This window comes from Melospiza georgiana, chromosome 3, assembly GCF_028018845.1.
Source record: "Melospiza georgiana isolate bMelGeo1 chromosome 3, bMelGeo1.pri, whole genome shotgun sequence".
Taxonomy (NCBI): domain Eukaryota; kingdom Metazoa; phylum Chordata; class Aves; order Passeriformes; family Passerellidae; genus Melospiza; species Melospiza georgiana.
In genome coordinates, this window is record NC_080432.1 from 104081557 (window position 1) to 104109486 (window position 27930).

Genomic DNA, 27930 nt, shown 5'->3' on the forward strand with positions numbered 1-27930 from the left:
TTGTCTGAAGAGAAGATCAAGTTCCTCTGAACAGTTTACCTTTGTGTGTTTTCAGAAAACACTGGGTGCATAATGGACTCTATTAAGCAACTGAACAAATAGTAACTATCCAAGCATGTAACACTGCTTTCATTCTGAGCCATCCATTTTACAGGGGAATCTGACTGGCTTTAAACATCTGATAGAGGACCTTACCACCTTCCTAAATTATTTCTTGTGTAATGTGGAAGGTGTAATACAAATAACCTCCAACTTAGAATGAGAAAACTGAGCTAAGCTCATGTAAGGCTACGCAAATACAAGGGTGCTGTATCTGAGTCTTGTTTTTGCTCACATTTAGGTCCTTAGCCAGCAGTCCTTTTTGCAGACCAAAATGTAGATTTTACAAGACCTTTTCTTTTGTAAAAGCTGAAGGACTGTGATCTCAATAATTAATTGTTCAGCTCTCTATAGTTTGGTTATTGTATTTCAGTGACAGTTTCAGGAGTGAACTGCAAGTACTCTTGTTTTTTTTTAAATATGTGAGACTTGAAGATTAATCTATCTGGCTACTAAACTCATTCATCAGATACTAGAAAACTGAAATGCCACAGTGATAACTGTCCTACATTTTAACAGCTACCTTTTTGACTATGCCTACACCACATGGTCCTTGTTCAGTAAAATCTGCTTTTACCAGTGGTCATCAGTGAGGTAAATGAATTCTTTTCCTGTGCTACATGAAGATATGACTGGAAGAGGAGACCAAGTGGTCCAGAGAATTTACTTAGTATACTGCAAGGCTGAAAAAGCTAGAGGGACAGAAGAGCCCATTGAAACTCTAGAAGAGTAGAATGAATGAATATTTATGCAGATAAAGGTGTGTGGATGCTTAGGGAAGATTTGCTGCCATGAAATATGGGTTTTACTGTGTGTAATTTTTATGTATAAAGCTATGGGACTCTCCCTCAAGGTCATTTTCTCTTATCAGTTCTGTATAATGAAGTCTCTTCCATCAGAAACAGCAATAGAACCTAATATTGGGGATTTTTGGTTTGAGTGACTAGACATTCAGTATGTTCCCGGGAGTACCAGGAGTCATGGGGAAATACATTGATAGCCCTCCTCCCACTGTTTTACTTAGCTCTGTCTGAGCAAATCCTTATACACATTTCATTGCCTGCAATGGCTCAAGGAAAAGCCTTAAGTTAGATAGACCCAGTTTAAGAAACTGCAATTTAAAAAAATAGCCATAAGCATTTTGTTTTACCTTAAATCTGAAGATAGTTGTCATTCGTGCAGCTGGCTGTCCAGAAGCAGTTTTAGCAGACATTAAACACTTGGCAGCTGAAGATTTAGCCAGAAACTGAGGTGTATAACAGGCTCTTATACAACTGTTCATCAAACACAGAGTGGCTCAGCTGGTCTGTCAGAGCTTTTGCATCTGAGCATCCCTGTCCGTTCATAGAAGGTCAAGTATAGAGAGCTAAGAATTGCAAAAAATAATAGTGTGTAACAGATGATACCATGCTCCATGTAGAATCAGTCAGAAAATACTCTGAGATGCCTTAAAGAAATGTTTGTCCTGAAGCACAATCTTAGAGCCAACTCTGTGCAGTGAGGGCCCCTTTCATCTCCCCCCAAGGACCTGATGTTCTCCTCAGGCAAATCCCAAGCTGTCCTTTCAGACTGGGCACTGTCAAGATGCTCATTGGAGCATCAGTGATGAGATGTTACAGTACTGACCTGAGAAAGGCTCAAGTTCCAGGCTTTCCTCTCCCAGCCTGGGTTTTAATCCATTTCCACTCCCCAGGAGAGGGAAAACAAGCTGTTTTCCCTGATTTTGAAACTCAGATGCTGTGTGGAGTGCAGAATGGGGTGTCAGACACTGGGGTCTGTGAGGACAAAGGAGGCTACCTTCTCTCCAAGCCAGGTGAGAGAGGCCTCCAGTAAAATAATGTATTTTTACTCTGTTTATCTGTTTATTTTCACTGAAGGTGTGGATATCCTTGAATTCCCAGCTCTTGTAGATTATTCAGAAATATGGGAGTCCTTGGCATCTCAAAAACATCACACACCCCCCTCTTTGTTTGTGAATTGTCTGAGGTCCAGGATCTAAGTTCTGGCTGCAAGTCTGCAATGCAGCAGAGTGCAACCTAAGTTAGATGATTTCATCCTGCCAGAGTGGCATTCAGTTCCTATGAATAGCATTTATAAGTGTGGACAGTACAGGGAATAGAAAAGCATCTACAGTGCAATGAAAAGGGATGTATTAAAGAAATTGTTGCTGTCAGGGAACACCTAGACTCAAAACTATTATTTTTCAGCTCAGCTCAGATGTAGAAGGCAGAGACTTTACTCATCATGTCAGAAAAATCTGAAATCTGACACACTGGATTTGGGAGAAACTCCCCAGTCTGTTGCACAGAACTTTAGGGCCCAGAGCTGCATCTGTCTAGTCCATACTGGACCTAGCTGCAGGTTAGGTGATAACATTTTTATCTTACACAAAGGACCTGAGAAAAGGGAAAGGAGGAATTCACCAGATCATGCAGGGGAAAATAGGTTGTGGCTTATGCTAGGAACAGTGCTGAAGTTTCACTATTGCAAAGTCTTTTATACAAAACTTTATTCCAACTACATGTTAGGAAAAAGGCTGAACTCCATTTTAAAGAGGGAGAAAGAGAGAAAGGAGCTTTGTTCTTTTACAAGTGACATGCTTGTCTTACCTTGAACTAATTTAATTTGTCTACTTGCTATATGTGTATTTTTCTTCTTTAGGAGTTGCTGCAATTGGTGGTGCTTTTACTCCACAAATTCTTAAGGATATGGCTGCTCTAAACAAACATCCTATAATTTTTGCTCTCAGCAATCCCACCAGCAAAGCAGAATGTACTGCTGAGCAGTGCTACAAATACACAGAGGTAAGCAAAGATTAACATCTTTCCAGTATAAGTCATGAAAAGTCTGAAATTAAATTTTAAAAAGGAGGAGGACAGAGGGTGGAGCAGCAGGTATTAATCATGTCTCTGTACATAGATAAAATGATTTAAATAATTTAAAAGATTTTTCAGATTTTATCAAGACAATTTCATTGAGTTCACTGCATGCTTGCACTCTTATAAAAACATTTCATAGCTTTTATTGGTGTAGGCAACACTCATAATCTTTTATAACCAAAGCATCAGTCACCATCAATCACTAAAGCATTATGAACTGTACCATTTGTGTAATATATACACACAGTGGCATGCTTTTGATTTGAGATTTCATAAATACTCTTTTGGGTAAGAAAATATTTCAATACATGAAACAGAATCTTTAAAATCATTCTGTATTAAGAACTGGGGTAATTGATTCTTCTTACAAAGTTTTCTGTTACATAAATGTAGGTAAAAATTAAGAGAACTCTGCTTGCTTATTTATCATAGAAGTACTGATAAACACATTATCCTGTAATTCAGCCTAGAATTTAAAATGTATCTGCGTTTCATAGTGGGTGTATTTAGATTTCTTTTCAGATACAGGGCATTTTAAACGACAGTTTCTCAGTGTTTAAAGGACAAATTTAGCATGTCCATTCTCCACAGCACGGATGTAATTACAGCATAGTGCAGGAGCCAGGGAAGCAATCTACATGAAGGGTTGGTTGTAGTGGGTAACCACAAGTGCAAAAGACACTCTGAAGTATTTGATTTGTCACCAAAACATACAATAAGCAGGCCAAGATTATAGAGCATGACACCAAACAAAACAGAATATTCTTCTGAAGAGCTGAATAGCAGCAGTGGCCTATTTTAAAATGCACTATAGTGCATTTCAGTTTCCAGTTCTCTAAAACAGAGATATTTCTGATACAAAGTGCCTCTGAAGTATTTAACAGTGATATTTATCACTTTAGCAGTGCTAGCATAAATAAAGGCTGGCTTTTCTTCTCCACCTAAATTCAGTGCTTAAAATTGAGGGTGCTCCCTGCCCAGAGAGCAGGAGCCAGGGGCCTTTGGGCTGCAGGCACCAGCCCTGTGCAGTGCCACTCCCACATGAACTGCACCCTAAACTGAGTTAGAGCAGATCTCATGTCCTCAGGACAAGTGTTCTGGTGTAACCTGTCCCCATATAGCTGAATTCCCTTAATTCCCTCAAGCAGGCTGGCTCTTCCCTACTGCCTGCCTGCACCAGTCTGGGCATGGTACCTGGGCTCTGCCAGCCACAGTCCTGCCTGGCATTACCCAGAAACCTGCTGGGAAACATGCTAATGCTTTATCAGTAGCAGGGACCCCCAAGGTCCTGGCAGAGGAGGTTCCACACTGACTTGTGCTGTTGCTCTATGGGATGTTGTTCCTGGGACAGGACCTGCACCTTGGTCATTCTGTTGAGCTGTGGAGTGGGTTCAAGGGCCTGAAGAAGGGGATTGGGAAGAAAAGAGAGTTGTGCCTCCCCACAGCTCCTCAGAAATCACCCCATCCAAAAGCACAACATTTAGTTGCCTTAGTATCATTTTTGGGTGCTTTGTTATTGGGAAAAAAGTCCACCTGTTGCTACCGTAGCAGTATTGCCCACTTAGGGTTTTACAACTCTGTACTTCCCATGGAGCTTCTTCTGGCATGGATGCACAAAGTGAATAATGACTGCTGGCTTCAGTTTCCCTCCTTTTAAATGGTACAGATCGGGTTAGAGAGCCACAGAGAATCACCAGTGATCTCCAGGATCTGTGTCCTGATGTTCTTGAGACATATTCAGGCAAACAGCTCGAACACCCTCTCAGAATAGATGCTAAATAGATTCAGCCCAGCTTTCACATTATTTAAATGGATATTTACTGATGGATATTTAAAAAGATGTGAGAAATATTTCAACATCAATCTCTCAATTAATGTGCTTTCTTTTTCTTCTTACAATTTAGGGACGTGGGATTTTTGCCAGTGGAAGTCCTTTTGATCCTGTCACTCTTCCAAGTGGAAAAACTCTCTATCCTGGACAGGGTAACAATTCCTATGTGTTCCCAGGAGTTGCCCTTGGTGTTATTTCATGTGGAATGAGACATATTGATGAGAATGTATTCCTCACGACTGCTGAGGTACTGTATACAAGATTATTTAAATTCCTTAATTTAGTGACTTAGTATTAATGAGCAATTAAACAGAAAGAGCTAAACTTTACAATGGGCAAAATACTGCTTTCTGTGTAAGGCCTTTATTTTATAAATTGTATTTGGACAAGTCATTTTAAAAAGTTAACACTTGGCCTAGGGACACCTGACATAAACTGTACCTTCTGCTGGGAAGGAAAAAAAAAGAAAGATTTCAGTACAGTGTTACTGCAGGTGTACAGTTTGCATGCACAGGCACATAGGTTTAATTGTAGATTGAAAGGAATTATTATTATTATTGATGTTAGTAGCTTTGGGGTGACTCATGTGAGTCTTTCGCTTACAAAATTGCTTGAATTTGAATTATGAAACAATTAAAAATAAAAGGGAAAAAAAGCTGCACCAATTAGCAGATATGTGAATGCATTACTCAGCTCCTGCAGCTTCTCTAAGGAATATTTCATTCCAGATTCTTGCTCCTTCTGTGCTCTTCATGGTTTAAAGGGAAGAAAGTGGTCCTTGGCTCTCACTCAAGGGCAGCTGTTGGGCAGTGTGATCCTATGGCAGTAGGTCATACAGAGCTTTCTTAAGGGATGGGCATTTGCATGCTGTCCTTGTTGGACTTTCAGAGGTTTTTTAAGGTGCATGCTGTGGCATCTTCAAAGGGGTTTGCTAACAGCCTGTCCTCTGTGAGAAAGACATTCACAATTTCCATCTTTAAAATTAGTAAAAAGCCCAGCCTGTCTCCACTGGCTTTAACCATCATAAAAGGGCAATGATCCATCTCCTAAGCCTTTGGATAATTATATCTTCCCTTAAAATCCTCCCCTGTAATTTCAGTTGGATATGGTGATCCTCACTTCCTGGTCTAAACTGCTGTGTCAGAGTTGTCCAACTTCATTGTAGAGGTTGCTTCCTTTTGGTATGTGTGAAATGGTTCCTGTATGGTGAGAGCTAATGACAAAAGGTGGCACAAGTGTGGATTGAACTGTGTTTCCTGTGACAGTCTATGAAGTCAGAAAAAAAATCAGTTCTGAACAAAGAAATGTAACAGTCAGGGAAGTTAAATAGTAGCAGAAATTGTGAGGAAGCTTTTAAATTCTCACTTGAGGTAGTCATTCTTTCCTGACTCTTTGGTGCAGGTTTTGCTATACAGTTGCCATCCCCATGTATAATCTTTAGAAAAGTTTGACATATAAAAATGTGGGTTTTGTCTTGCATAGAAAGTTCTGCTGGTGGCAGGATCCCTGAGCAGCTGCTCCCTTGCTGCTCCCAGCTCAGGTCTTTCACATCTGGTCTCCCCCTCCATGTGAGGGGCTGGGGGCCTGGCTGAGCTGAGCTGAGCTGATGGGTGCCACAGGGGTCTGCCAGAAGAGGTGTCAGGGCTGTGAAAGCCCCTAGCTGAATAATGACACTGCAAAGCAAAAGGAAATGTGCTGGTTTTGGTTTATGTTCTTGGCTTTTATACTGGAAGGATAAAATCAGTTTCATGGGGGTTTTAGAATAGTGCTTGCTATTCCTCATTTGAAATTGAAGCATCCCAAATGCTGCAAAATTTATAGAACCAAACCCATGCATTTTGGGTAGAGGGACCTTCTTAGATTGCCAAGGTAGCTTACCTGTAAAAAAGAAATGATAAAAAGGAAGCAGCCCAAGCTGCATGTCGGCACCTCCTGCTTCTTGCTTTGCCATTTCTCCAATTAAATCTGATTGAAGTCACAAATAAGTATCTGTTGTAACTAGAACAGATTTTGATTTCAATGTTCTTTTCTTCCTGCCAAGTAAAATAGAGTGCAACTTTGACTTTGGATGATAAATCTAAGGTACTGTAAGCTGTAATACCTCTTGACTGTGGGCATTTGTTCTGTGATGACAAGGGATATTGCCTATTATTTTAAGTCCTACCAAACACAACAAAAGAGGCAGAGAATTATGAACTAATGAAATAGTCCTGCATGTGTGACCTGCACTTTAGTTCAGAAATAATCCTACAAAATCTTTTCATTATGGAGAATATGTCCTCCAAGAACCAAGATGCCCCCACTTGCTTTATGCCGTTTTGTCTTGGTTGCCTTTACTTTAGATTCTGCAATAAGGCTTTGTTAATTTTTCTGTTAAAAACTTTAATTAATTAATATTTAAAACATGAAAATAGCCATGCTGGGTGGTACCTAGGACCCAAACAGCTTTATATCTTCCTGTGAAAGCAATCACTAGCAGAAGCTGAGGAAAAGAGGATAAATGAGAGAAATACAGAGTGATCCTTCTGCTGAAATGGCTTCTCAGATTCTGACAACATTTACTGAATGGCCTTCCCGTGCTGGATGTTTTGTCCCTGTAAGGATTTTTCCTTCATAAATGAATCTAGTGGCTTTTTAAACATGTTTATACATTTTAACATCTTTTGTCAATTAGTGTCAAACTTTAATTATGAATCCTGTGGAAAAAGAAACTCAGGATTTTCTGCTCTTTGATGATTTGGTTTCCCTACAGCACCATAAGAAATATTCTCCTTCAGTTGTCTTTTGCATTTCCTTTCAGACTTCTCTTTTTCTTCCAAGTCTATATTTTTTTTTTCCCTGATCAAAAAAAAAAAATTATCATCTTTTTATTTTCTATACCCCCTCATGATTCTACCCCATTCTTGTTTGAAGTATGTGGAGAAAAAACACACCTTGCTCAAATTGGTGTTACATTCTGGATTTACACATTGGCACAATTATGTTTTCTGTGGCACCTCTTATTTTCTCAGTAATCCCACATGTAGATTCATCTTTTTTTTTTTCCTACCACTGATCTGATGTTCTCAAGGAGTGTTTTTCAAGCAGCACATGAAGAGGGTGTTGTTCTCTTTGGAAATGCTTGGGTTTGTGTTTTTGCATAGTTTTCAGTGCTGTTACAGGAGTGTGTCTGAAGGAACAGCATGGCATCTGTACAGTTGACCTTGCTACCTCTCCACTTTGAGCACTGCCCAAATATTTTGTGCCTTGCCTTCTATCAAAAGCAGAATCACAAAAGAGAAGTACTCCACTCCTGAACCTTTAATTTTCAGTGATGCATTGCAGTAAGAGCAACTTGCTGTTGATTTCTTCAGCTTTCATCTTTGCTGCAGAGCCCTCTTATGCTGTTAACATCAGAGACCTCATGTTGTGAGTGCCTCCTTACATTCAGATGCACATCAAAGGGCTCTGTATCATTTTGAAATAACCTGGTCGCTGTTAGGAAGAGCAGTAACTTGATTTTACATTCTCTTAGCTCCCCCTAGAGGGTTTTTCTCTGGTGTATTTCTCAAGATCAGGTTTAAATGTAAACAAATACTTTTTCTTCCCTTGTTATATTCAAGAGCCTATTGCTCTTGTCAGCATTTTAACTCCAAATGGAAGAACTTAGGACAGCTACAAACATTCTAGTTAGACTGCACAAGAGAACACTGAGTTCTTTTGAACCTGGAGTTACTTTAGTTCAAACTTTTTACCTATTTCTGCTGGAAGAGATGCATCCAGTTCTGATGCAGTCCTAGATGTTTACAAGCATATGTACAGGGTCCTATTACCTGATGTGACAGGAACTGTGGGAAGTTTTGTTTGTGCTTTGTTTCAAGTATCTTCCTAGAATATTCCCTCAAAAGTGCACTTCTTGCTTTCTCTTTGGGCTTTTTTATCAGTTTTAACTCTCAGTGTTTCCTGGACTTCCCTGGTGTTTTCAGAACCTCTTGGTGTGTAATACAGGGCTCCACCAGATGTTATCCAGAGCAGAGCTTTCCTTCTGTCCACATCTGGACCACCCTGAAAGGCTATTTCAAGTCCCCAAATGACAAACAAATAGTAGCTACTGATAGCAAAAATACCAGCTGCCAGTAATTTCTTCCAGAGCATTTTACACTTAAGGGTTTCAGTTCTGTTCCCTGCACAGGTTAATGTGACAGCTGTCAGAATGACTGGTGCTTCTTTATATTTTAGAAGTCTTTGGGCCAACTGCAATTGTTGGCTGGAATTTCTATCTCACAATGAACTATTTGCTAGTTTATGTCTGTCATGAATTTATTCAAGACTTAAGTAGCTTTTATTGTCTGAGTGAGAAAAAGGCATAACTTCTGACATTTCTAATTCTTGTGTAGCTTCTCCTAATGGCAAAGGTGGTTCTAAAAATGCTGTCTAGGTGGATTAAGCAGTGTCTGTGGAATTTGCCAAAGCAGAAACATTTCTTTGCTAAAGACAGTGTCACTGTCTAATAAAGCTACAGCTGCATCTGCATATCAAGTTACAAATTTTTGTATTATTTCAGGTTATAGCACAGCAAGTTACAGAAGAGAATTTACAGGAAGGTCGCCTCTACCCTCCATTAGTCACTATTCAGGACGTGTCACTGAAAATTGCTGTGAGGGTAAGTAATTTCAGCATTTTGTGGCTTTTTGTCTTCCCACCAGCTCTACATGGTTTGATTTTATCACCTAACACACCTTCACACAAGTTGGTTTATGTGAATCCCTATTGGACATGCAGCAGTTTCAAAATTAAATTTTAAATTCAGAAATATAAAGGCAATCCAAATACAAGGAGAGCTGTGGATCTACACCAAGCATGTATGTCTGTAGAGCACAGATTCTGCTGTTCACCACAGTCATGCCAACTGCACAGCTGAAGGGCTTGTGCCCCTTCATGGTTATCACTTTCAACTTTTTGTTTGTCCTCTGTGACCTTTTTTCCTAAAATTATTCTTTTCTCTCTTTGTCACCTTACTGTGAATAATTCCTCTTCATATGCTTTTGAAAGAATAACAAGGAACCCTCATACATGAAACAGTTTCCATAGCTTCTCTCATTCTGTGTATTTAAGAAAAGGAAAAATCCTTCTCAAAGTTCATGTCTTCTTAGGCAAGTAGTAACTCTGCTCTGTAGATGTGAAAATGTTACATAAATTCCTCAGGCAAAATCAAACAGGCTCTTGCGTTGGCAGAAACACAGTGATAGAAATTCCTCCTCTGTTTGTGCATGTTACAGAAAATACAAAAGAAGGAAAATGTTACTAAGTGATTCCTTCTGCTTGTTCTCTGTTGAAACTTTATTCCTGAAAATACTTATTCTGGCTCATACAACCCAACCCAAGAGGCCTCTGCCTTTTCCAGGAGAGGAACACTATCAAAATATTTTGGAATACCAAGCATTGGGTATGAATTCAGACCCTATTCAACCACAATAATTACGTGCACAGACCTGAAGATATGCTTATATAAACACCCAAAGTGCTTCTCAATCAAATTGAGTTGGGATTCAGATTAATCCTAGAAAAGAAGTCTTAATAAGGCAATTTGGGGTCTCAGCTTCTCACCAAACTAGAACATTTCTGTTTTAAAGAGAGCTAAGGAAAGCAGGAAGAAGAACATCTCCCTTTTATTCAAAGGAGGAGCATTGGAGTGTTTGCCAAATAGTTTCAAGCAGATCTTTTCACAGTGCTGCATAAAACCTGTCTGCCAGACTTCCTTTGTTTCACAGATGAATGTTCAGTCTGAAGATATTTGTTTCTCAAGTAGGTGATCTTCAGGTGTGAGAGGCTACTTTGATGTGTTGAGAGAGCTCCAACCCCTTCTAAACTTAATTTTTGTGCAGCTGTATTTGTGATGCATAATTGATTCACTTTGGTATGATCTGGGGGAGAAAAGAGCAAGCAAATATTTGTATTTCCCCCAGCCATTCTGTGCACTGCATAGGACTATTTTTTCCCATGTGTTTACTTTTTTTGAAGCATATTATCAAGCTATGGCAAATACTAAACTTCTCTAATATGTAAGGAGCATGGAAGCTTTGAACAAATCATACTTTTCTTACAGTGCTTTGGGAAGATTGTAAACCAGGATAAAATGATGAGAGAAAAGCAGAAATTGTATCTCAGTGCTTGGGGCTTGTGGAATATTTTATCCACCACTGCACAGTGAAAGCTAAGACAGTGCAGAGAGGAGCACTGTGTTTGTAACAGTCTGAACACATAATCCTGTTCAAAAGTAGCCCAAGTCAGACCCACTTAAACTCAAACATTATCCTGTTGTAGTCTAATTCACAGGGTGCTTACCTGCAGCCAGTGAGAGCACAGGTGACTGCCAGCACCAGAGAGGGCCAAGTCTCATCTTGATTTTGAACTAAGTCCTACTTTTATATCCTGTTAAGTGTACTCAGATAGTTTATGAGCACTAATTGGGATTTTAATGCCTCTCTCCAGCTCGCAGAAGAAGCCTACAGGAATAAGACTGCCTCCACCTACCCTCAACCCAAGGACCTCGAGGCCTTCATCCGCTCTCAGGTGTACAGCACTGACTACAACAGCTTTGTGGCTGACTCCTACACCTGGCCTGAAGAGGCCATGAAAGTGAAACTGTAAATATTTCATGAAGAACAAACAAATCAGCTGCACTTAAAAAGCATTAAAGTATTAAAGTTGTTTCTGCCTAGAAAGCCTATGAATTGCTAATTTTTTAAGATGCAGAAAACTTTTTCTAATTCATAGTAGTTGGTTAGAAACTCAGATCAAGACGACGTCAATTATACATCAGAAAATAAAAATTAATCTGAGAGATATATTTGTGTTTGGTTATTTTGATGGTTATTTTAATTGAGATATCCTACACTACAGTTTGACAGATTTCTTTGAAAAAAAGAAATGGTTATATCTTGAGTCAACAGTTTTGTCACAAACATCAATGGGTACTGAAGCAGATAAATGGTCAATTAAAAATACATTTGGTATTTTATCCATTACAGTCACAGTGTAATTTGCATAATTTGTGAACTTATTATTAAAAAAAAACACAAAAAAAAAAAAAAAAACAACCAACAAAACAAACTTTAAACAACCATAAGGTTAGAATTTTTTATTCCAGAGAAAATACTTACTGGTCACTCTTGTGTGGAGTTATGAAATGAAAATTTTCTAGAAGAACCAAATCTGCAGAACCTTTTGTTCACATCTAATCAGAACATTTTACCATTGCTAAGAATAACATTTAACAATACTAACATTTAATGTTAGCTAAGGTAATGTTCTGTATAAGATCAAGGATTTAATTCCCCCACCAAGATAACCACTGTTCTGATCATTGCAAATGTTTGGCCTAACTTTTTGAACTCCACGTTCTTGACAAAAAGGGAGTATCAAAATGCCAGGAATAGACTTTGAGGAATTATTAGTTGTTAAACAATTACCACTCCAAGAAAAATGTACTATATTTTCTGGATGGTTCTGGGAAAAAAAGGATACTTGAACATTTCTGTTTCTCTCTAATCTTTACAAGAGAGATTATCTCTAGAAAACCAAATACTAATTTTATTTGTCTAGCCCCTCAGCTCTGTCACAGCTGCAGTTTACAGGTCCCAAATTCAGAAAGAGAGGCACTTTCTCCCTCACTGCCTAATGGGAATGTGTCAACATTTTTGCCTCACTGTGCTTTTGGCAGAAGTTATGATCACACAAACAGTACAACCTACCACAACCTACCACAGTGAAGGAAGAGACATTAATCATATTCTGAGCAACCAGAAACACTCTGCATTTCAATGTATTGCTATTGTGAGAAAGGTATTAAAACACTTCCTTGTATTTAATTTGAAATAAAATAATATCTGTTATTTATGTTGTCATCAGCTAAGTGTGCTGAAACACAGTCTTTAAGCAGCTGCTGCTGAGTGCCTGGCTGTTGGAGGGGTGCAGCTCAGCAGTGAGTCTGCTTTTATTGCTTGGTACCCCTTTGCACATGAAGGCACTCAGGCACAGAGTGGGAGGTGGTGGCCCTTCCAGGGGACTTTTTAGTAGTGTTCTTCAACTACATATTATATTTATATATATTATTATAAATATGATCATGCATTACAAACGGGACACTCACCCTCCACATCCACTCTCAGCATGCTTCCCTGCAGGAAAACACTGCCTGATGAACCATTAACAGCATTGCCCCTCACAAGCTGCTGGAAAATTCTCTCCATACTAATTTTACATAAGAAAGGATTCTTCAAGTTATTTGTATTTTTACGTAATATTAAATATATATTTTTTTTTACACATATAGGGGCTTTTTCCTATTTTCTGTGTTTTACATGTATTTCCTTATGTAATGGGGAAAACTAAACTTTGTCTCATCTGACCCATTTTCATTTCCAAGGTGTTTGGCCTAACAGTGTAAACATAAAATGCCATGAATTGAACAGATGAAAAATTGTTATTAACATAACCAGACACACTTTGCCTCATGACATCCTTAACTGAAGAGACATGGATTTGATGGATGAACCACTCGGTGGCTAAGGATGGTTGGTTGCAGAGTTGCAGTCAATGGATGATGTCCAAGTGGAGACCAGTAGGACTGGCATTGCTCAGGGGCTGGCATTAACACTGCTGTCAGTGACAGGGACAGTGGGACCAGCTGCACCCCCAGCAGGTTTGCTGATGGCACCGAGCCACGTGGAGCAGTCAGCACACTGGAGGGAAGGGGATGGTATCCAGAGGGACCTGGAGAGGTGGGTCTGTGTACAAGGCTGAGTGCAAGATCCTGCCCGTGGCTCAGGGCAGTCCCAAGCACAAACACAAACTGGGTGGAGAATGGATTGAGAGCAGCCCTGAGGAGAGGGACTTGGTACTGGGAGACACAAAACTCAACATGAGCCAGTGATGTGCACCTGAAGCCAAGGAAGCCAACTGAATCCTAGGTTGCATCCAAAGCAGCGTGACCAGCAGCTGAGGGAGGTGATTCTCACCCTCCACTCCACTTTTGTGAGAGCCCAAACAGATCATTGCATCCAGCTCTGGGACGTGAACGTAAAAGGAACACAGACCTGCTGGAGCAAGTCCAGAGGAGGATGGACACAAAAAATGATCGGAAGGCTGGAGCATCTCTCTCCTATGACAACTGGCTGAGAGAATTGGGATTGTTCAGCCTGGAGGACAGAAGGGTTTGGCAAGCCCTTACAGCACCTTCTAGTACCTGAAGGGAGCCTACAAAAAAGAGAAAGGACTTTTTTACAAGTGCATGTAGTGACAAGACAAGGGAGAATGTTTTAAACTGAAAGAGAGTGGGTTCAGATAAGATGGGAAGAAATTCACACAGCACAGTACAGATGAGCAGACAGAAGTGTATAATTCCCAACACACGGTGGAATATTTATCAGGCATGGCTCACAGAGATAAATGCCAGTTTTAGAGTCTTAGAAAATCAGTGAACACGTCTCAAAAATATGTGGCACTTCAGCACAAAAGCTGAGGTGAACTACTTGAACCATTCATCTCAGATGTTAAAAGTTTCCTTTTTCACAGTAGCTGTAAGGCAAAATATTTCAGTGTTAGCAACACCTCTTGCTCTCCAGAATTAGAACTCTTTATAAACAGTTTCTCTCAATTGTCTGAAAGTTTGCCTTCAACACCAAATAAAATCTGAAAAATGTGTCCACTTTGATGCTGTTTCAGGAATTCTAGAAACTGGCCAAGATCCATGTGATAGTCATTCCTCAGGCCATAATCACCATGTGCCTGAAACTGCAGGTCTTCAAAACCGTGAAAGAGACGAAGGTTATCAATGCTTCCCTCCGTTTCTATATTCTCCACATGCTTGCACGAAATGTGCTTCCAGTTGGGATACCTAATAACACGCCAGAACTCTTCACAGTTTTCCTGGAGTCCCTCCACACAGATGACACCAGGTTTGCCAGTCAGGCAGAAGCCAGTCAGATTTAACTTCTTTGCACAGTCAAAAATCTTCCTCCTCAGTTCCTGCCTGTATATGTGATGGCTGTAGATCCACATGCGATGCAGCATTTCCTTAGCCCTGGCTGCTTCAGCAGCACACTCAGACGAGGCCTGACAGTTTTCCAAGAAGGGCAGGGTGTTGTCCTTCACCCACTGCACAGCCTCACACACACACAGATCTCCTGGATCCAGAGAGCTGATGTGAGACGTGAGACGAGTATTGAGCTGCAGCTGCTGCTGTCTGTGCAGAGCATCTGATCTGGCAAAAAGCTGAGGAGCCACCTGAGGGTACATATGAGGAAGGAGAACCTGCAACTCCACCTTTACCTTAAAAACAGAAGACACACACAGAGAAAAGATTAATTCTGCAGCTACTGAAGACACACTAGATTCTTCTTCCCTGACAGAGGCAGATTATGAGTAGATGTAATCAAGATTGCAGCATCCTACTGACTGGAACTATTCCCACTTCCCTTTTGTCCCAATAACCCATTCTTTTGTCTGTTCCTTTCCTTGTGTTGCATCATGCTGCCACTTCCACAACACTTCCCATGATATCCAGGCAGCTTTTGTGCTGTTCACAGAACTAATGCTGTAGCTTGGGAGAAGGTACACAGTTACCCTCCAGGGATATTTCAGTGTTGCTACAGCAATGAACTCTTGGAGTCAAGGACTTTTGTAAATCTCATCCCTTACCAAATACAATGACTAATGAACTCAGCCCAGCTGCTTGAAAAAAAAGCCAAGAGTTACATGGAATGGTGTTTGTGATTGTACCTACTGCATATAGAGACACGTGGCAGGAGTGTTGGAAATAACTTGCCCTTTAAGGTTCCTCCCAACCCAAACCATTCTGTGATTCTGTGTGTTACCATTATTTTAAGGAAGTATTCACCATAAAGAGGAGTCAGGATTATAGGGGATTTAAAGATTTATGTACATTTCAGGTCAGGGAGACCCCAAGTTTATCTTATCTCATCTCTTATAAACACAGGGCTGTTGAATTTCTCTTGATTATCCCTACAGTGCCTTCAAACAGAGCACTACAGTTCTTTGGCAGCTGAACTCTGCCTCTAGTCCAAGAGCAGGGAAGGATTTATGTGTCCTCAGTGCTTCAAGCTCCTGTACACTGTTAGGGGGTACTCACTTCAGTGCACAATCATATGATAGTCCTGTAGAGAGCAGTGAATCATAAAATGACTAATTATCTTTCCAAGTTCCTTGACAATCTGCTATGGAAAAAAACCCCAGTACTCCTACACAAGCCCTCCCCACATGGTTCATAAAACTTCTCTTTGTAGGTTGGTGAAAGGGTGCATTTTAGAAAGATACCTAAGTTTGTACCTAAAGTTTACAAAAAATCATGAGGCCATCTCATTACCCAGTAAATTGTTCTAATGCTTGATTACCTTCATTCCATGGAAAATGGCTTTCAGGCTGAGTTTGTCTGTTCTCAATTTCTAGTCATTAGAAATTGAGAACAGACAATTAGTATGCACTCAGACCTGTGTTCTCTGTGCAAGTATTTACACCAATTAGTTCAATCCCTTTCCTCAATCAGTTAAACTGTTGTAACTCCTTATACTGAGAGTTGGGGTTCTCTGCTCAAAGGCTGGTTTTGTTTTTGTGTTCTTGTGACTCCTCATAATTGCAGTCTGCCATTTGGGGCTATTTTTACAATATTATATTTCCAACACAGATGTTAGCAGCAGCTGAGATTTTCTATTACTCTAGACTTCTCAAAGAGCAAAAAAATGTGGTGGTTTTTTAACCCCCTTTTTTCCGGGCAGCCTTTTCTGGTGTGTGCAGAAGACGTAGAGACAAGAGCACCCATGACCAAGGCTCCTTGGCAGCTCTCACCTTGGCCTCCCCGACATCGAGCGCGATGCGATATTCCAGCTGCGGGGGCAGCGCTCCGCCAGCATTCCTCAGGTAGCGCTGGATGCTGGGCACGGCATCCGCATCCACGCTGAATTCTCCTCTCTTGGGAAACATGGAAAGGAGCATTTCCACCTCCAGCAGCTGGAGCTCCAGGCATTCTTGCACCGTGGCAGCCATGGCACAGCCCTCCGCGCCCGCCTGCAACGAGAGGACTGCAGTCAAACCCCGCGGTTTGGCACACGGCGAGGTTCAGCCCCCCAGGGAAGCCCCACGATCCTTCAAGGGCAGAGTTTGGCTAAACACAGCCTCAGCAGCCGGGCAGGGGCGGTCGGGAGGAGCCTGCGGGCCCTGCCGGGCTCAGCGATGGAGAAAGGAACGGAGCCCCGCGCTGCGGTGCGGGCAGAGGGGCGTTATTGACGGGATCTATCAGCACATACACCCCGCGCTGGCTGCGTGTCGGGGCTCTCCGCCAGCCGGCAGCCAGGCCCCGCCACCCGCGGATCGGGGAGATTCGGAAGGGTAAAAGGGCGGAAAATTCACCGGTTGAGATAAAGGCAGTTCCATAGGGACAGCAAAAGCCGCGCACACAAGCAAAGCAAGGAATGAATTCCCTGCTTCCCATGGGCAGATGGGTGTTAGCCATGCCCAGGAGAGCAGGGCTCCATCACACCTTAGGGTCACTTGGGAACACAAACGCCGTCGCTGCAAACGTCCTCCCCTTCCTCCTTCCTCCCTGCCTTATATACCGAGCGTGATGTTCCATGGTCTGGAATGTCCCTTTGGTCAGTGCCGTCACCTGTCCGGGCTGTGTCTCCTCCCAAGCTCCCCCAGCCTCCCCAGCCTGGCAGCACAGTAATCAGGAAAGGCCTTGGCTCTGTGTAAGCCCTGCCCAGCAATAACAAAAACATCTCCACATCATCATCATCATCATCACTGTGTTGAGCACAAATCCAGCCCCGTACCAGCCGCTGGGAAGAAAATTAACCCGGCCCCAGCCAAAAGCAGCGCACTGGGGGGACAAGTTTGTAATCCGAGCGCGCTGTCAGTGAAGCAGTGCGGGGCTGGCTGTCACAGGGAGCCCAGCCCAGCCAGCCCCGCCGCTCCCGCCGCTCCCGCCGCCATTCCCGGCCGCTCCCCAGGCGGGCGGGGCGGCGCCTGCGCGGCCGCTGCTCCGGGCGGGGGCGTGGCCCGAGTGCCACGCGGCGGGCACTGCCCCGCCCACCCGCCCGCCATTGGTCGGTCCGGCCTTGAGTGGGCGGGGCCGCGCCGGCTCCGTGCGGGGCGTGCGGCGGCGGTGGCTCCGGCGGGATTGCGCCCCACCCATCCCGTCCCACTCATCCCGTCCCGTCCCACACGTCCCGTCCCAGCCTGCGCGTCCCGCGCCATCGCCGGGGGTCCCGAGGGAAGCAGCCGTGCAGGGGGCACGTGTCCGGCCGGCCCCGCCGCCCGGCCTGGTGTCTGTGTGACGGTGCCCCTCTGGGAACACCGCTGGCGCCGCCCTGCAAGCGCCTGGCGAAGCAGGACGCGCTGCTTTGGGCTCGGCAGTCGGTGCATGGAGCCGCGGCCGAGCGCTCTGGGCGGCTGATGTCACGGTGAGAACTTGTTCGGATCCCTGGGTCCAGACTGGGAATCCTGGCTCTCCCTGGGTCCAGACTGGGAATCCTGGCTCTCCCTGGATCCAGACTGGGAATCCTGGCTCTCCGTCCCTCCGTGACCTGCTCGTGTCTGATCCCGCTGTTATCCGCTGCTCTCCGGGCAGGGTAGAGGCTCCTTCCCGGCGCTGGTGCCCGGGCATTGCTGGCAGCGCTCTGGGCACCGCAGCCTCCGGGGCGTGAGGCGGCTCCCAGCCGCCCGTCCCCTCTCGCTGCCATCCGTGTCGCTTCCTTCCCCAGGGATGGATTCCGAAGCCCTCAGGAAGTTCTCGGCCCTGCACCCGCGGCCTGCCGGGCTGACCCTGCACTACGGCACGGCCGGGTTCCGCAGCGCGGCCCAGCACCTGGACCACGTCGTGTTCCGCATGGGGCTCCTGGCCGCCCTCCGCTCCAAAGCCGTGACTGCGACCATTGGCATCATGGTCACGGCGTCTCACAACCCTGAAGTAAGGAAGGACTGCCCGCTCCTCAAACAGGCCATCCGTTCGGTGCAATGATGTGAAGTGCTTTGGTAGAAGGGTGGGAAGATGTGGTCAGTTTGTTGGAATCAATCTCATCACAGCACTGAGAGAACCAGACCCTGAAGACTCTGGGACTGCTGAAAACATTCAGCCTGCTCCCTGTAAATACGGCCTCTGGTATCGCTGAAGTTATTTTTCCCCTGTACACAAAAGCGCGATTTTTTCTCGTGTGGAAATGGTGTAATACAGAGTCATTTCATGTTGCAATTTAACTTTCTAATGTTGGGGAGCTAGGAGTAACATTGAGAAGAGAAGAACCTTTGAGTAAAATCATTAAGATTTAAAAATAAACATGCAAATGCAGCGATTACCAACCAGGCATTTAAACTTTAGCTGCTATAGAGCACTGAAGGTTGTTAGAATCTCCTCTTATGTAATTTTAATGTTGAATGAACTTCACACCAAAATTATAAGGGAGAAAGAGTTGGTTACTCAGTATGCTTGTTATACTGCTTCTTTGGGGGCTTGTTGGAGGTTTAAATAAACAGCTAAGCTATTGCATCCCAGAAGTTCTCCACTTTTAAAGAAACAGTGTGACTGAACCATGTGTTGTCTGTCTTCAAAAAGATTTTATTAGCTCCCCGCTTTTAGACTCACTATTTTCTGTTCTTTTGTTTTTCTGCTAAGGAAGACAATGGTGTAAAGCTGGTTGATCCTCTTGGAGAAATGCTGCACCCTTCCTGGGAAGAGTATGCCACACAACTAGCAAATGCAGAGGAGCAAGAATTAGAGAAGGTGATAACTGAGATCTGCCAAAAAGCAGCAGTGAACCTGCACAAAGATGCCTCAGTTTTTATTGGCAGAGACACCAGGTAATGACAAAAGGCTGTAGCTGTATCCTGCTCTTATGGAAGTGCCAGTGCTGTCTTCAGGGGAATTGTGTGGGCACTGTGTGGTGTCACCTGTGCCCAGCACTTTACATGTGTTTGCAATCCCTGGGGGTGTTGGATTTCAGACTTTATTGGGCATTGCCTACAGCAGGGAAAGGTTTGGATTTCTTCACAGTGAGTCTAAATCTCGTGGCAGGAAGCTTGTAGAGTCTTCCACCCATATGTGCTTCCTTCCATAGAGTCCACAGATGAATGCCTTTGCCAGGGTTATCAGATGTACTTGTTGTTTTCCAGGCCAAGCAGCAAGAAGCTGTCCCAGTCAGTTATAGATGGCATCCAGGTTCTAGGTGGTCAGTACCATGGTAGGTTACACTTCTGCAATTCTAAACTCGTTTCAAGTATTTTTATGTAAATGTGACTCCTAGGACAACAGCCCAGACACATTTCCATCCTTGCTTGTGACAGTTTTATTTCAGGGTGGTTGTATGACTTTCATGCAAGGCAGGGCAGGGGAGGGTTATAAAAGTTTTCATAAGACAAAATTTAAAAATTCCACAGGTGTTTCCTATACTGCATTTGTCTGTTTACTGTAAGACTTTCAAGCAGCAATTAATTTGCAATTCTATTCTGAGTATTGTTCCTTTTATTTCACACTAGATTATGGTCTGGTGACAACACCACAGCTCCACTACATGGTCTGCTGTCAAAACACCCAAGGGCAGTATGGGAAAGCAACACTGGAAGGTTATTATGAAAAACTCTCCAAAGCTTTTATGGAACTGATAAAACAGGTGAATAGAAGGTGTTGTCGTCTTCATGCAAATGTACAAAATTAATCTCTTGTGTTTGTGAGCCTGTTTGGGCCTGAAGTTTCTAATTCAGCATGCTCTAGGTGTGGTTTCTCTAGGGTAATGGTTCACTTTGCCCCTTCTTCCCTTGCACAAAGTCTCACTGCTCCGGAGAGTTTCAGAGGCACCTGAAGATTGACTGTGCCAATGGAATTGGAGCCCTGAAACTGTCAGAAATGAAGCCCTACTTTCCACAAGAGGTGCTATTCCACATATATAATGATGGAACCAAGGAGAAGCTCAATCACTTATGTGGTGCAGATTTTGTGAAAGTTCACCAGAAACCACCTGGAGGTGAGTAGTCAGTAATTTTCTGTTGCTTTACCTCCTCTGCAGGGTCTGGCAGGGGTCCACATCCTTGGGTAGGTGGAGCTCCCTGTTTCTTACTAAGTGACTGCATGAATGGCTCTCCTTGGCAATGGAAAGCGGGAACAGCCTGGCCAGGTTTGGCACATCTCTGTTGGTCTGCAGTGCTTGGAGGAGCACAGCATCCCTCTGACTGGCTGAAATGTGTTTGGCAGTCTCTTCTGAGTGTTAAGCTGGCAGAGTCCAAAGGTCAGTCAGGACTGGCTTAGTGCTATTTATTTTACCCCTTTGTATTATGAAGAAACATTTTCCGGGTTCCTGCAGAAGGGCTGGGTTAATGAACAGCTGACTCATTGACAGAAACCAGTGAGGAAAAGATTTCAGTCCATTTTCTGAGAATTGTATAAAAGCAAAGTCCTGAACTTGGAGAGCAGGCTGGTTTGGATATGAGATTATGTGAGGCTAAACTGAGTTCTCCATTGGACAGGCACCCTCTCACTGCAGCTGCTGGCCAAATCTGAACACCAGGTTATGGTGTTGCTTCCCCTTCCCACTCTGGTTGTGTACTGGGGAAATGCAGTGCTGGAAGCAGCACAGTGGCAGGGCCTGCTGGGGATGGATGCTTGTGCCTCCTGTCTGGATCCTGGCTTTAACTGTGCCTGAGTGGAGTCATTTGTATGCAGACCTGTGCTCTGAAAAGAAAATGTGTTTTCCTAATCACTCACTGAAATAAATTACCTGGTTTTGTTTATTTTCCTGTCTTTAACTTGCATTTGTAACTCTGTGCACTAGGGCTGGACATGAAGCCCAATGAGAGATGCTGCTCATTTGATGGTGATGCAGATAGAATTGTTTATTATTATAAGGACACAGCTGACCATTTTCACCTGATCGATGGAGATAAAATAGCAACTTTAATTAGTATCTTCCTAAAAGAACTTCTTGCCAAGGTAACTCTAACATATGAAATGAATGCTGGCATTTTAATTTTTAAAGTATAAAATAGTCTAAAGTATAAAGGAAGCTGTGTTGCTTGGTATGTGGTCTCTCTACATCTACCTAAAGTGAACCAGCTTTAAAAAGAGATCTGTCCTGTACCTCACTGCTGTGGCCAAAAAGGGGCTTGGAAAGTCTAAGCTTCAAGAGCTGCTTCAGCCAAACCCAAGAAAAGTCAACATGGGATGTACAAATACTTGAACAGAATTGATGTTGTTTTAAAGCTACAGAAGTTCTCAGTGAGCTGGTGCCTCCCTCTAGTACCCGGGATTTTAATTGTACATTTACAAGTTCTGATTATCTTTCCATTTATCCTTTTTGTTTGGCTGTGTGCCTGTTGGACAGTAAAAGTTGGTTTATTGGTTTGCTCAGGTGAAACAGGACTTCAAGATGGCAGTGGTGCAAACAGCATATGCCAATGGGAATTCAACACGCTACCTCCAGGAAACACTGAAGGTATTCTCTGGGTTTTTCCTAGGTAGTTTACATTTTTTTATTTTAAAAGTAAATTTACTGTAATGTGATTGCTAGGAAAATTAAAATCAAGCAAAAATAAATTACTCTTTCAAACCTCCAGCAGTGACTAAATTCTTGGTGGCAAAGGAGACACAAAGGAGCAGGGCTTAAAAAGTTCTAGTCAGCTTTTATTAATTTTAAAAATGTTTAATTAAATCCCTTGATACTTAAACAAACTGAGGACTTTATAGCTTTGCAACTAAGTGAGTGAGTAGAGGCTCCTTGATACTTTGATTCATTTTCTGCAGCTAGCTAAACGTTCAGGAATTGAGAGAAGGTATTATTTCTGTTTGTATGTGAATCTAGTGTGTTCCCTGAAGCTATAAACTAAATTGGGTTTTTCTAGGTTTGGAGTTTATTTCTTAGTCTTTATTCATCACAGGAATAAATTAAGTATTTTTTTAATTGAGTCTGCAGAAATAGTGGAGCATTTTAGCTCGGGGGCCTCAGTGGCCATGAAACAGGGGTTAGTTTGAACAGCCCTTGCAGGCTGGAGCTCAGTTCCAGCCTGCTGAGGAGAGTCTGTAACCTTGCTGTTGTTCTCTGCACACCCTTGGCCTATAGGTCCCTGTGCACTGTGTGAAAACAGGAGTGAAACACTTGCACCACAAGGCCCAGGAGTTTGATGTGGGTGTTTATTTTGAAGCAAACGGACATGGCACAGTAAGTATGAGCAGGTAATCCATATGATCAGCTACTATGTACAAAATTTTAGTTAAATTACCTGGAGAAGGAGGTCTTTTCACTCTCTGCTTAGCTTTATAAACAAGACTTCTCCTCCTTGTTTGAAAATAGACTTGTTTATTCCTTCTGTCTCTATCACAGCATTGCCACCAGCTCCTCTGTGCTTTATGGGGGGATGGGAATTCTTGGTAGCAAACATTAATGATGGCTGTTTGGGCTTAGATGGTAAAAGTTTTGTCCTCACTACTGCATATATCCTGGTTTCATCTTGACAAGCTCTTATCTTTTTCTTCTAGGTACTGTTCAGTAAAGCTGCTGAAACTAAAATTCGACAGCTGGTAAAAGAGGAGAAAGATAATGAGAAAAGAGAAGCAGCAAAGATGCTTGAAAACATGATTGACCTGATTAACCAGGTAAAAGCTGAGAGTACTGGAGCACAGTGTTGGCAGGGTTAGCCAGGTTGTGAGCTCCTGTCAGGCTGCTGCTGGGGGGTTCCTGAGGAAGTCCTGCCTCCCTGTGCTCCCTGCTGCAGTGTTTCCCCTCGCTGTTGGCAGACTGTTGGCGATGCTGTGTCGGACATGCTGGTGATTGAGGCAGTCCTGGCTCTGAAGGGTCTGAGTGTGCAGCAGTGGGACGCCCTCTACGCCGACCTTCCCAATCGGCTGCTCAAGGTCCAGGTGAGACCCCAGCCACGCTGGCTCAGCCCCACAGCTGCCTCAGGGGCCCTGCTCCATGCATCTTTTGCCTGCCTTTATTTTAAAGCTGAAACAGACCATGAAAGGGCAGAAATAGGCCAAAGAAACTGGGAAAAAACCCGGAGAACGGACAAGAATTTCATTTGGACTAAAATAGAAATATGACTTTTAAAAAGATTAAATAATAGCCAACTAGGTTAAATGGAAAAACTTGACCAAAACTCTTCAAATTTTAACTTAAGAATAAACTCCAACTTTTAAATTAGAAAAATCCTGTTTTTTCTAAGGCCTCTGCCTGCTGGACAGCTGGATTTTTCTTGCTGTGCCAGTTTGTATAACTTGAATGTTCAAGCTTTGCTTCTGTATCCTTTCCAGCATTCTGACAAAGCTTGAGCAGAAGGTGCCATGTGGCAGCATTCTGTTAGACACAGTACGGAAGCTCTGGGCTCTGTTTGAACTGGAGGAAACAATTTAAGTTTCTGATCTACTGAGAAAAACTGTAGCTTCACTTCAAGCTGACCAAGAAGGCATGTTCAGAACTGACCCTTTTTTTAAAAAGGGGCAGCTGACACCTCTCAAGCCTTGGTTAACAGATGCTGCAGGATCCTGGAGCCCCCAAGTGTCTGAGTAGCCCTTTATGAGCTCCCAAACTGAACTCCTCTCCAGGCAGCAAGACATAGCCAGCCCTGAACTTGCCTCATCCTGTTTCTGATGCCACAGGTGGCAGACAGGCGTGTTATTGACACCACAGATGCAGAAAGGCGAGCGCTGACGCCGCCAGGGCTGCAGGAGAAGATCGATGCCCTTGTGCACAAGTACAGACTGGCCCGGGCGTTTGTCCGCCCGTCGGGAACAGAGGACGTCGTCAGGATCTATGCTGAGGCAGACACACAGGTCAGAGCTTCACTCATTTATGGGCTTGTTCACATTAAACAATCCTCTGTTCTGCCTAGCAGGGGGTGATGAAGGAAGTCTGCTTCCATTTTCATTTTATCACACTTAACAAATGCTTAATTTGGACAAAAGACTGTGATCACAAGAAGTCACTTTGGATTTTCTTTTATTTAGAAAAGTAATGTTTAATGTTCTCAATGTTTATCTTCAAAATGAAAATATAAATGTTTATAAAGGCAGATTTAACACCAGATGATTTTGAAAAGACAACCAGCCTTCTGAGAACTCAGGGTTAAGGAGAAAGTTACCAAAGCAGTCCTTAACTACACAATTTCATAAGAGGCAAAATAGAAAAAAATTCTGGCTGCTGTAAATTAGTCCAGATCTGAACTTAAAGGTGACAGCAAAAGCAGTGGTTTTGCTCTCCCCACTTCACACGCTCTACCTGCTTTTCTCTGCCAGCATGATGGCAGTGGCTGGTGGAGCAATATAGGGAACACAACATTTCCAGGAAAATGCTTGCCATAATATCATGTATTTGCTCTATTCTTCTGATGCTGACAGCAGCATAACTAACTTTTCCCACATTCCACAGGAGAATGCAGATGCACTCGCCCATGAAGTGAGCCTGGCTGTTTTCCACCTCGCTGGTGGGAAAGGAGCACCACCCCAGCCTATATAATGAATGGAGTTCAAGCACACAACTTCCCTTATCTTTTAATATCACTTATTTTACCATGTGCTGCTGTGCACAGAGCCAGCCCTTCCTGGGAGTAGCAAGGATTGATCAGATCTGAGTGTAATATCACTCTGCTTATTCTTAACCTCCTTTATCAACTTACCTCTTCATGAGATGCTCTTGCTGTTCCGTGTTCCCCAAGTTTGTCTAACTTCTTGACAAGCCATGGCCATGTCCAGAAGGAATTCTGCCCCTCCCTGCCCCAGCTTAGTTCATTGTCACATTGTGCCTGACCTCCAGGACCCACACCCTCAGAGCACTGGCCATGGCTGCATGCCCAGAGCTCTGCTGTGACTGTGCTCACAGTGGCTGCTGCAGGATCATCATCCCCACCTTCCCCCCAGTAGCCCAAACAGCTGTGGGCAAACAGTGTAAGACAGAGGCTGTCACTCAATTTCAGATTCAGTTCACCTCATTTTGAGGGGGGAACAATATAATGAAAAAGAATATTTGCAAATAATAATCTATTATTGCAGTATTATCTCCATTAGATACATTATGACATGATTTAGAAAGTGATTTGCAGTAATAATATTTATAATCACACTTGAGAGGGAAGGGACAGAGACAAGTTTGTCTTCTGTGGCCTTAACTGCTCCCCAGCACCATGAAGGGGCTGGCCCAACAGGATGCAATGTTTTAAACACACCAGGATCCTCCTTGGCATACTTTGGTTCAGGGTGTCTGCCTCTGACAAACAGTTCATTGTAGTCCTGTATTAACTCCTGCCATAATAACATTTTACAGGTTATTCAATAAGCACAAGTTCCAATAGATCTTTTAAAAAAAGACAAAAATAAATTGGAAACAAATTGAAAAAATTGCACCTTGTATTTTTTTTCCATTTTTTTTTAAGACAGAACTCAAGACAACAAAACACTTACTGTAAATAGTAGGCACCATAATCAATATGAGCCACCAATATTTAAACTTGATTCAGGCCACATCCAGAACTTCTCTTATTTACAAATATTTAACTTAAATACAACATTAAGTATTTCATTACATACAAAATAAGAAAAGAATACTATACAACTGAGAAAGATACAATATTTCATTTAAATAGTTACACTACATATAGGCTGAGTAGTACCAGTTTGGTTCATGATTTTATGATGCCTTCAAGAAAATCCTTCTCAACCATTTCTTCTATCTTCTGTCTTGCTTTGCTGGAGAAGGTCTTGAGGTTCTCCATTTTTATGTCCTTACTTGGAAAACAGTTGGGGTAGAGGACAGGGCTCCCTGAGTGTCCAACACATCTGCTTGTGACTTTGCTGTTAAAAACTTGGCTGAGTACATTGAAGAAAGGCAAGAGCTGCTCAATGCTGCGAACGGTGTAGATGGTTAAAAGCAAGTGACCTGGTTCCCAGCTTAGTGTTTTCCCTGAGCCATCCTCCTCTGGGTTTTTCTGCAAATACAGAGAGGTGGGAAATAATACAGGACAAGACATTAAAAGCACAGGTGAAAACGTAAGACTAATGTATAATATAGTACTTCTCTAAAGTCCAAAACCATTTGTCCTATCCAGAAAAGACACCAATGCTAAAGGGGAGCTTCCAGAGCTGGTTCTCTGCTCCCCCTCACCATGCCCTGCAGAGGCAATGGTTGGGAGTGTACAGGTGGCAGTCAGCTGATGCTCATGGAAGAGTCACAGTGAGCCTTCGAGTCCAACACCTCAGCCCAGGGCTGTCCCAAAGCAAGGCAGCCCCCACCACACAGCATCCTGTGGGCAGCACAGATGGCCCAAGCTGAAGTTGTGAGCTTCTTCAGCTGCTTTCCAAAACAGACTCTTCTCCTGTGACACACACTCACTTCACCAGCTGATAACTGCCAGCATCAGTGATGATAAACCCCAGAGGAGGTTAAAACAGATCCAAAGCATTTTCACTTTGCAGCTTGAGATCAGAGTTTTTGGGAAGGGCAAAAAGCAGTGCTATTATTAGTATCACAAGTAACACACACAGACATTCTGAGAAACACTTGAAGTTGTTCTCAGAGGAAAATGGCTCAGTTACTCATTGTGTATTCTCAGAAGAACTCAGTTATTATGTTCCTTCCATTTCATGGGGGGAATGTCAAAGGAAAGAATTTCGGGAACCCCACAGGTGAAGGCAGCAGTCACACACCAGATGCCCAGCAGCAGCAGCACTCTGCTGTAACCCTGCTTAGGGCTGCCTTGAATATCTGCATATGAAGTACCTGAGCACCAACATCCAGGTTCTTATACAGTTCTTCCCTATTTCCTTTATCTCTGAGTCAAAAACCATGCTCCAATCTAGACACTTAGGTACTATCACCACTAGAAACACCTTGTTTGTTCTGTTACTGACAAACCAGTACAGAGAGCTTCTACCATGAAGGAGAATTCCAGCAGTACTGGATTTTATTCTGCAAGGAAGGAGAAAAGAAGCACAAAAGGCCTCACCAAGAAGAGCCACCTGTGGACCAGCCCTGTCCCACTGTCCTGGTAGCACCTGTGGCTGAGGCAGGGGGTCCTCTTGGTAATGAAAGAAGAATGAAGGGGAGAGGACAGCAGTGGGAGCAGAGGATGAGGTAAGGATCACTGACTGCACAG

The 27930-nt window shown here is 43.1% G+C and overlaps 4 protein-coding genes across 10 annotated transcripts in view; 2 read left to right on the top strand and 2 right to left on the bottom strand.

Annotated features, from left to right (window-relative positions):
• Positions 1-11636, top strand: part of ME1 (malic enzyme 1) — a 154925-nt gene extending 143289 nt beyond the window's left edge. For both annotated transcript variants that reach the window (XM_058020521.1, XM_058020522.1), the window contains exons 11-14: positions 2761-2903; positions 4883-5056; positions 9353-9451; positions 11281-11636. In XM_058020521.1, coding sequence (XP_057876504.1) covers positions 2761-2903; positions 4883-5056; positions 9353-9451; positions 11281-11439 — 575 coding nt within the window. In that variant the 3' untranslated portion in view covers positions 11440-11636. The remainder of the gene's footprint in view (positions 1-2760; positions 2904-4882; positions 5057-9352; positions 9452-11280) is intronic.
• A 1902-nt stretch (positions 11637-13538) lies between these two features.
• Positions 13539-17663, bottom strand: RWDD2A (RWD domain containing 2A). The gene is made up of 3 exons (XM_058020524.1): positions 17637-17663; positions 16654-16872; positions 13539-15120 (listed from the first exon to the last, which is right to left on the bottom strand). Exons 2-3 carry the CDS (start codon positions 16849-16851, stop codon positions 14443-14445), a joined length of 876 nt encoding a protein of 291 aa, XP_057876507.1. The 5' UTR covers positions 16852-16872; positions 17637-17663; the 3' UTR covers positions 13539-14442.
• A 414-nt stretch (positions 17664-18077) lies between these two features.
• PGM3 (phosphoglucomutase 3) lies at positions 18078-26175 on the top strand. 2 transcript variants are annotated; one of them, XM_058021646.1, is made up of 13 exons: positions 18078-18266; positions 18567-18772; positions 19475-19659; positions 19972-20039; positions 20335-20468; positions 20624-20819; positions 21624-21781; positions 22200-22283; positions 22908-23006; positions 23324-23440; positions 23582-23704; positions 24443-24616; positions 25212-26175. In XM_058021646.1, exons 2-13 carry the CDS (start codon positions 18569-18571, stop codon positions 25296-25298), a joined length of 1629 nt encoding a protein of 542 aa, XP_057877629.1. In that variant the 5' UTR covers positions 18078-18266; positions 18567-18568; the 3' UTR covers positions 25299-26175. The 2 variants fall into 2 exon arrangements, with proteins under 2 accessions (XP_057877629.1, XP_057877630.1); XM_058021647.1 differs by lacking the exon at positions 23582-23704.
• Positions 26176-26412: 237 nt separating this feature from the next.
• DOP1A (DOP1 leucine zipper like protein A) overlaps positions 26413-27930 on the bottom strand; it is a 60726-nt gene continuing 59208 nt past the window's right edge. For all 5 annotated transcript variants that reach the window (XM_058021642.1, XM_058021645.1, XM_058021643.1 and 2 more), the window contains one exon: positions 26413-26763. In XM_058021642.1, coding sequence (XP_057877625.1) covers positions 26458-26763 — 306 coding nt within the window. In that variant the 3' untranslated portion in view covers positions 26413-26457. The remainder of the gene's footprint in view (positions 26764-27930) is intronic.

Coding starts and splice junctions, on each gene's coding strand:
- PGM3 (XM_058021646.1), top strand. CDS start 18,569: ATGGATTCCGAAGCCCTCAGGAAGTTCTCGGCCCTGCACCCGCGGCCT. Junction 18,773..19,474: donor CGGCGTCTCACAACCCTGAA/GTAAGGAAGGAC, acceptor TTTTCTGCTAAG/GAAGACAATGGTGTAAAGCT. Junction 23,007..23,323: donor AAGCAAACGGACATGGCACA/GTAAGTATGAGC, acceptor TTTTTCTTCTAG/GTACTGTTCAGTAAAGCTGC.
- RWDD2A (XM_058020524.1), bottom strand. CDS start 16,851: ATGGCTGCCACGGTGCAAGAATGCCTGGAGCTCCAGCTGCTGGAGGTG. Junction 15,121..16,653: donor TCGATGTCGGGGAGGCCAAG/GTGAGAGCTGCC, acceptor TCTGTTTTTAAG/GTAAAGGTGGAGTTGCAGGT.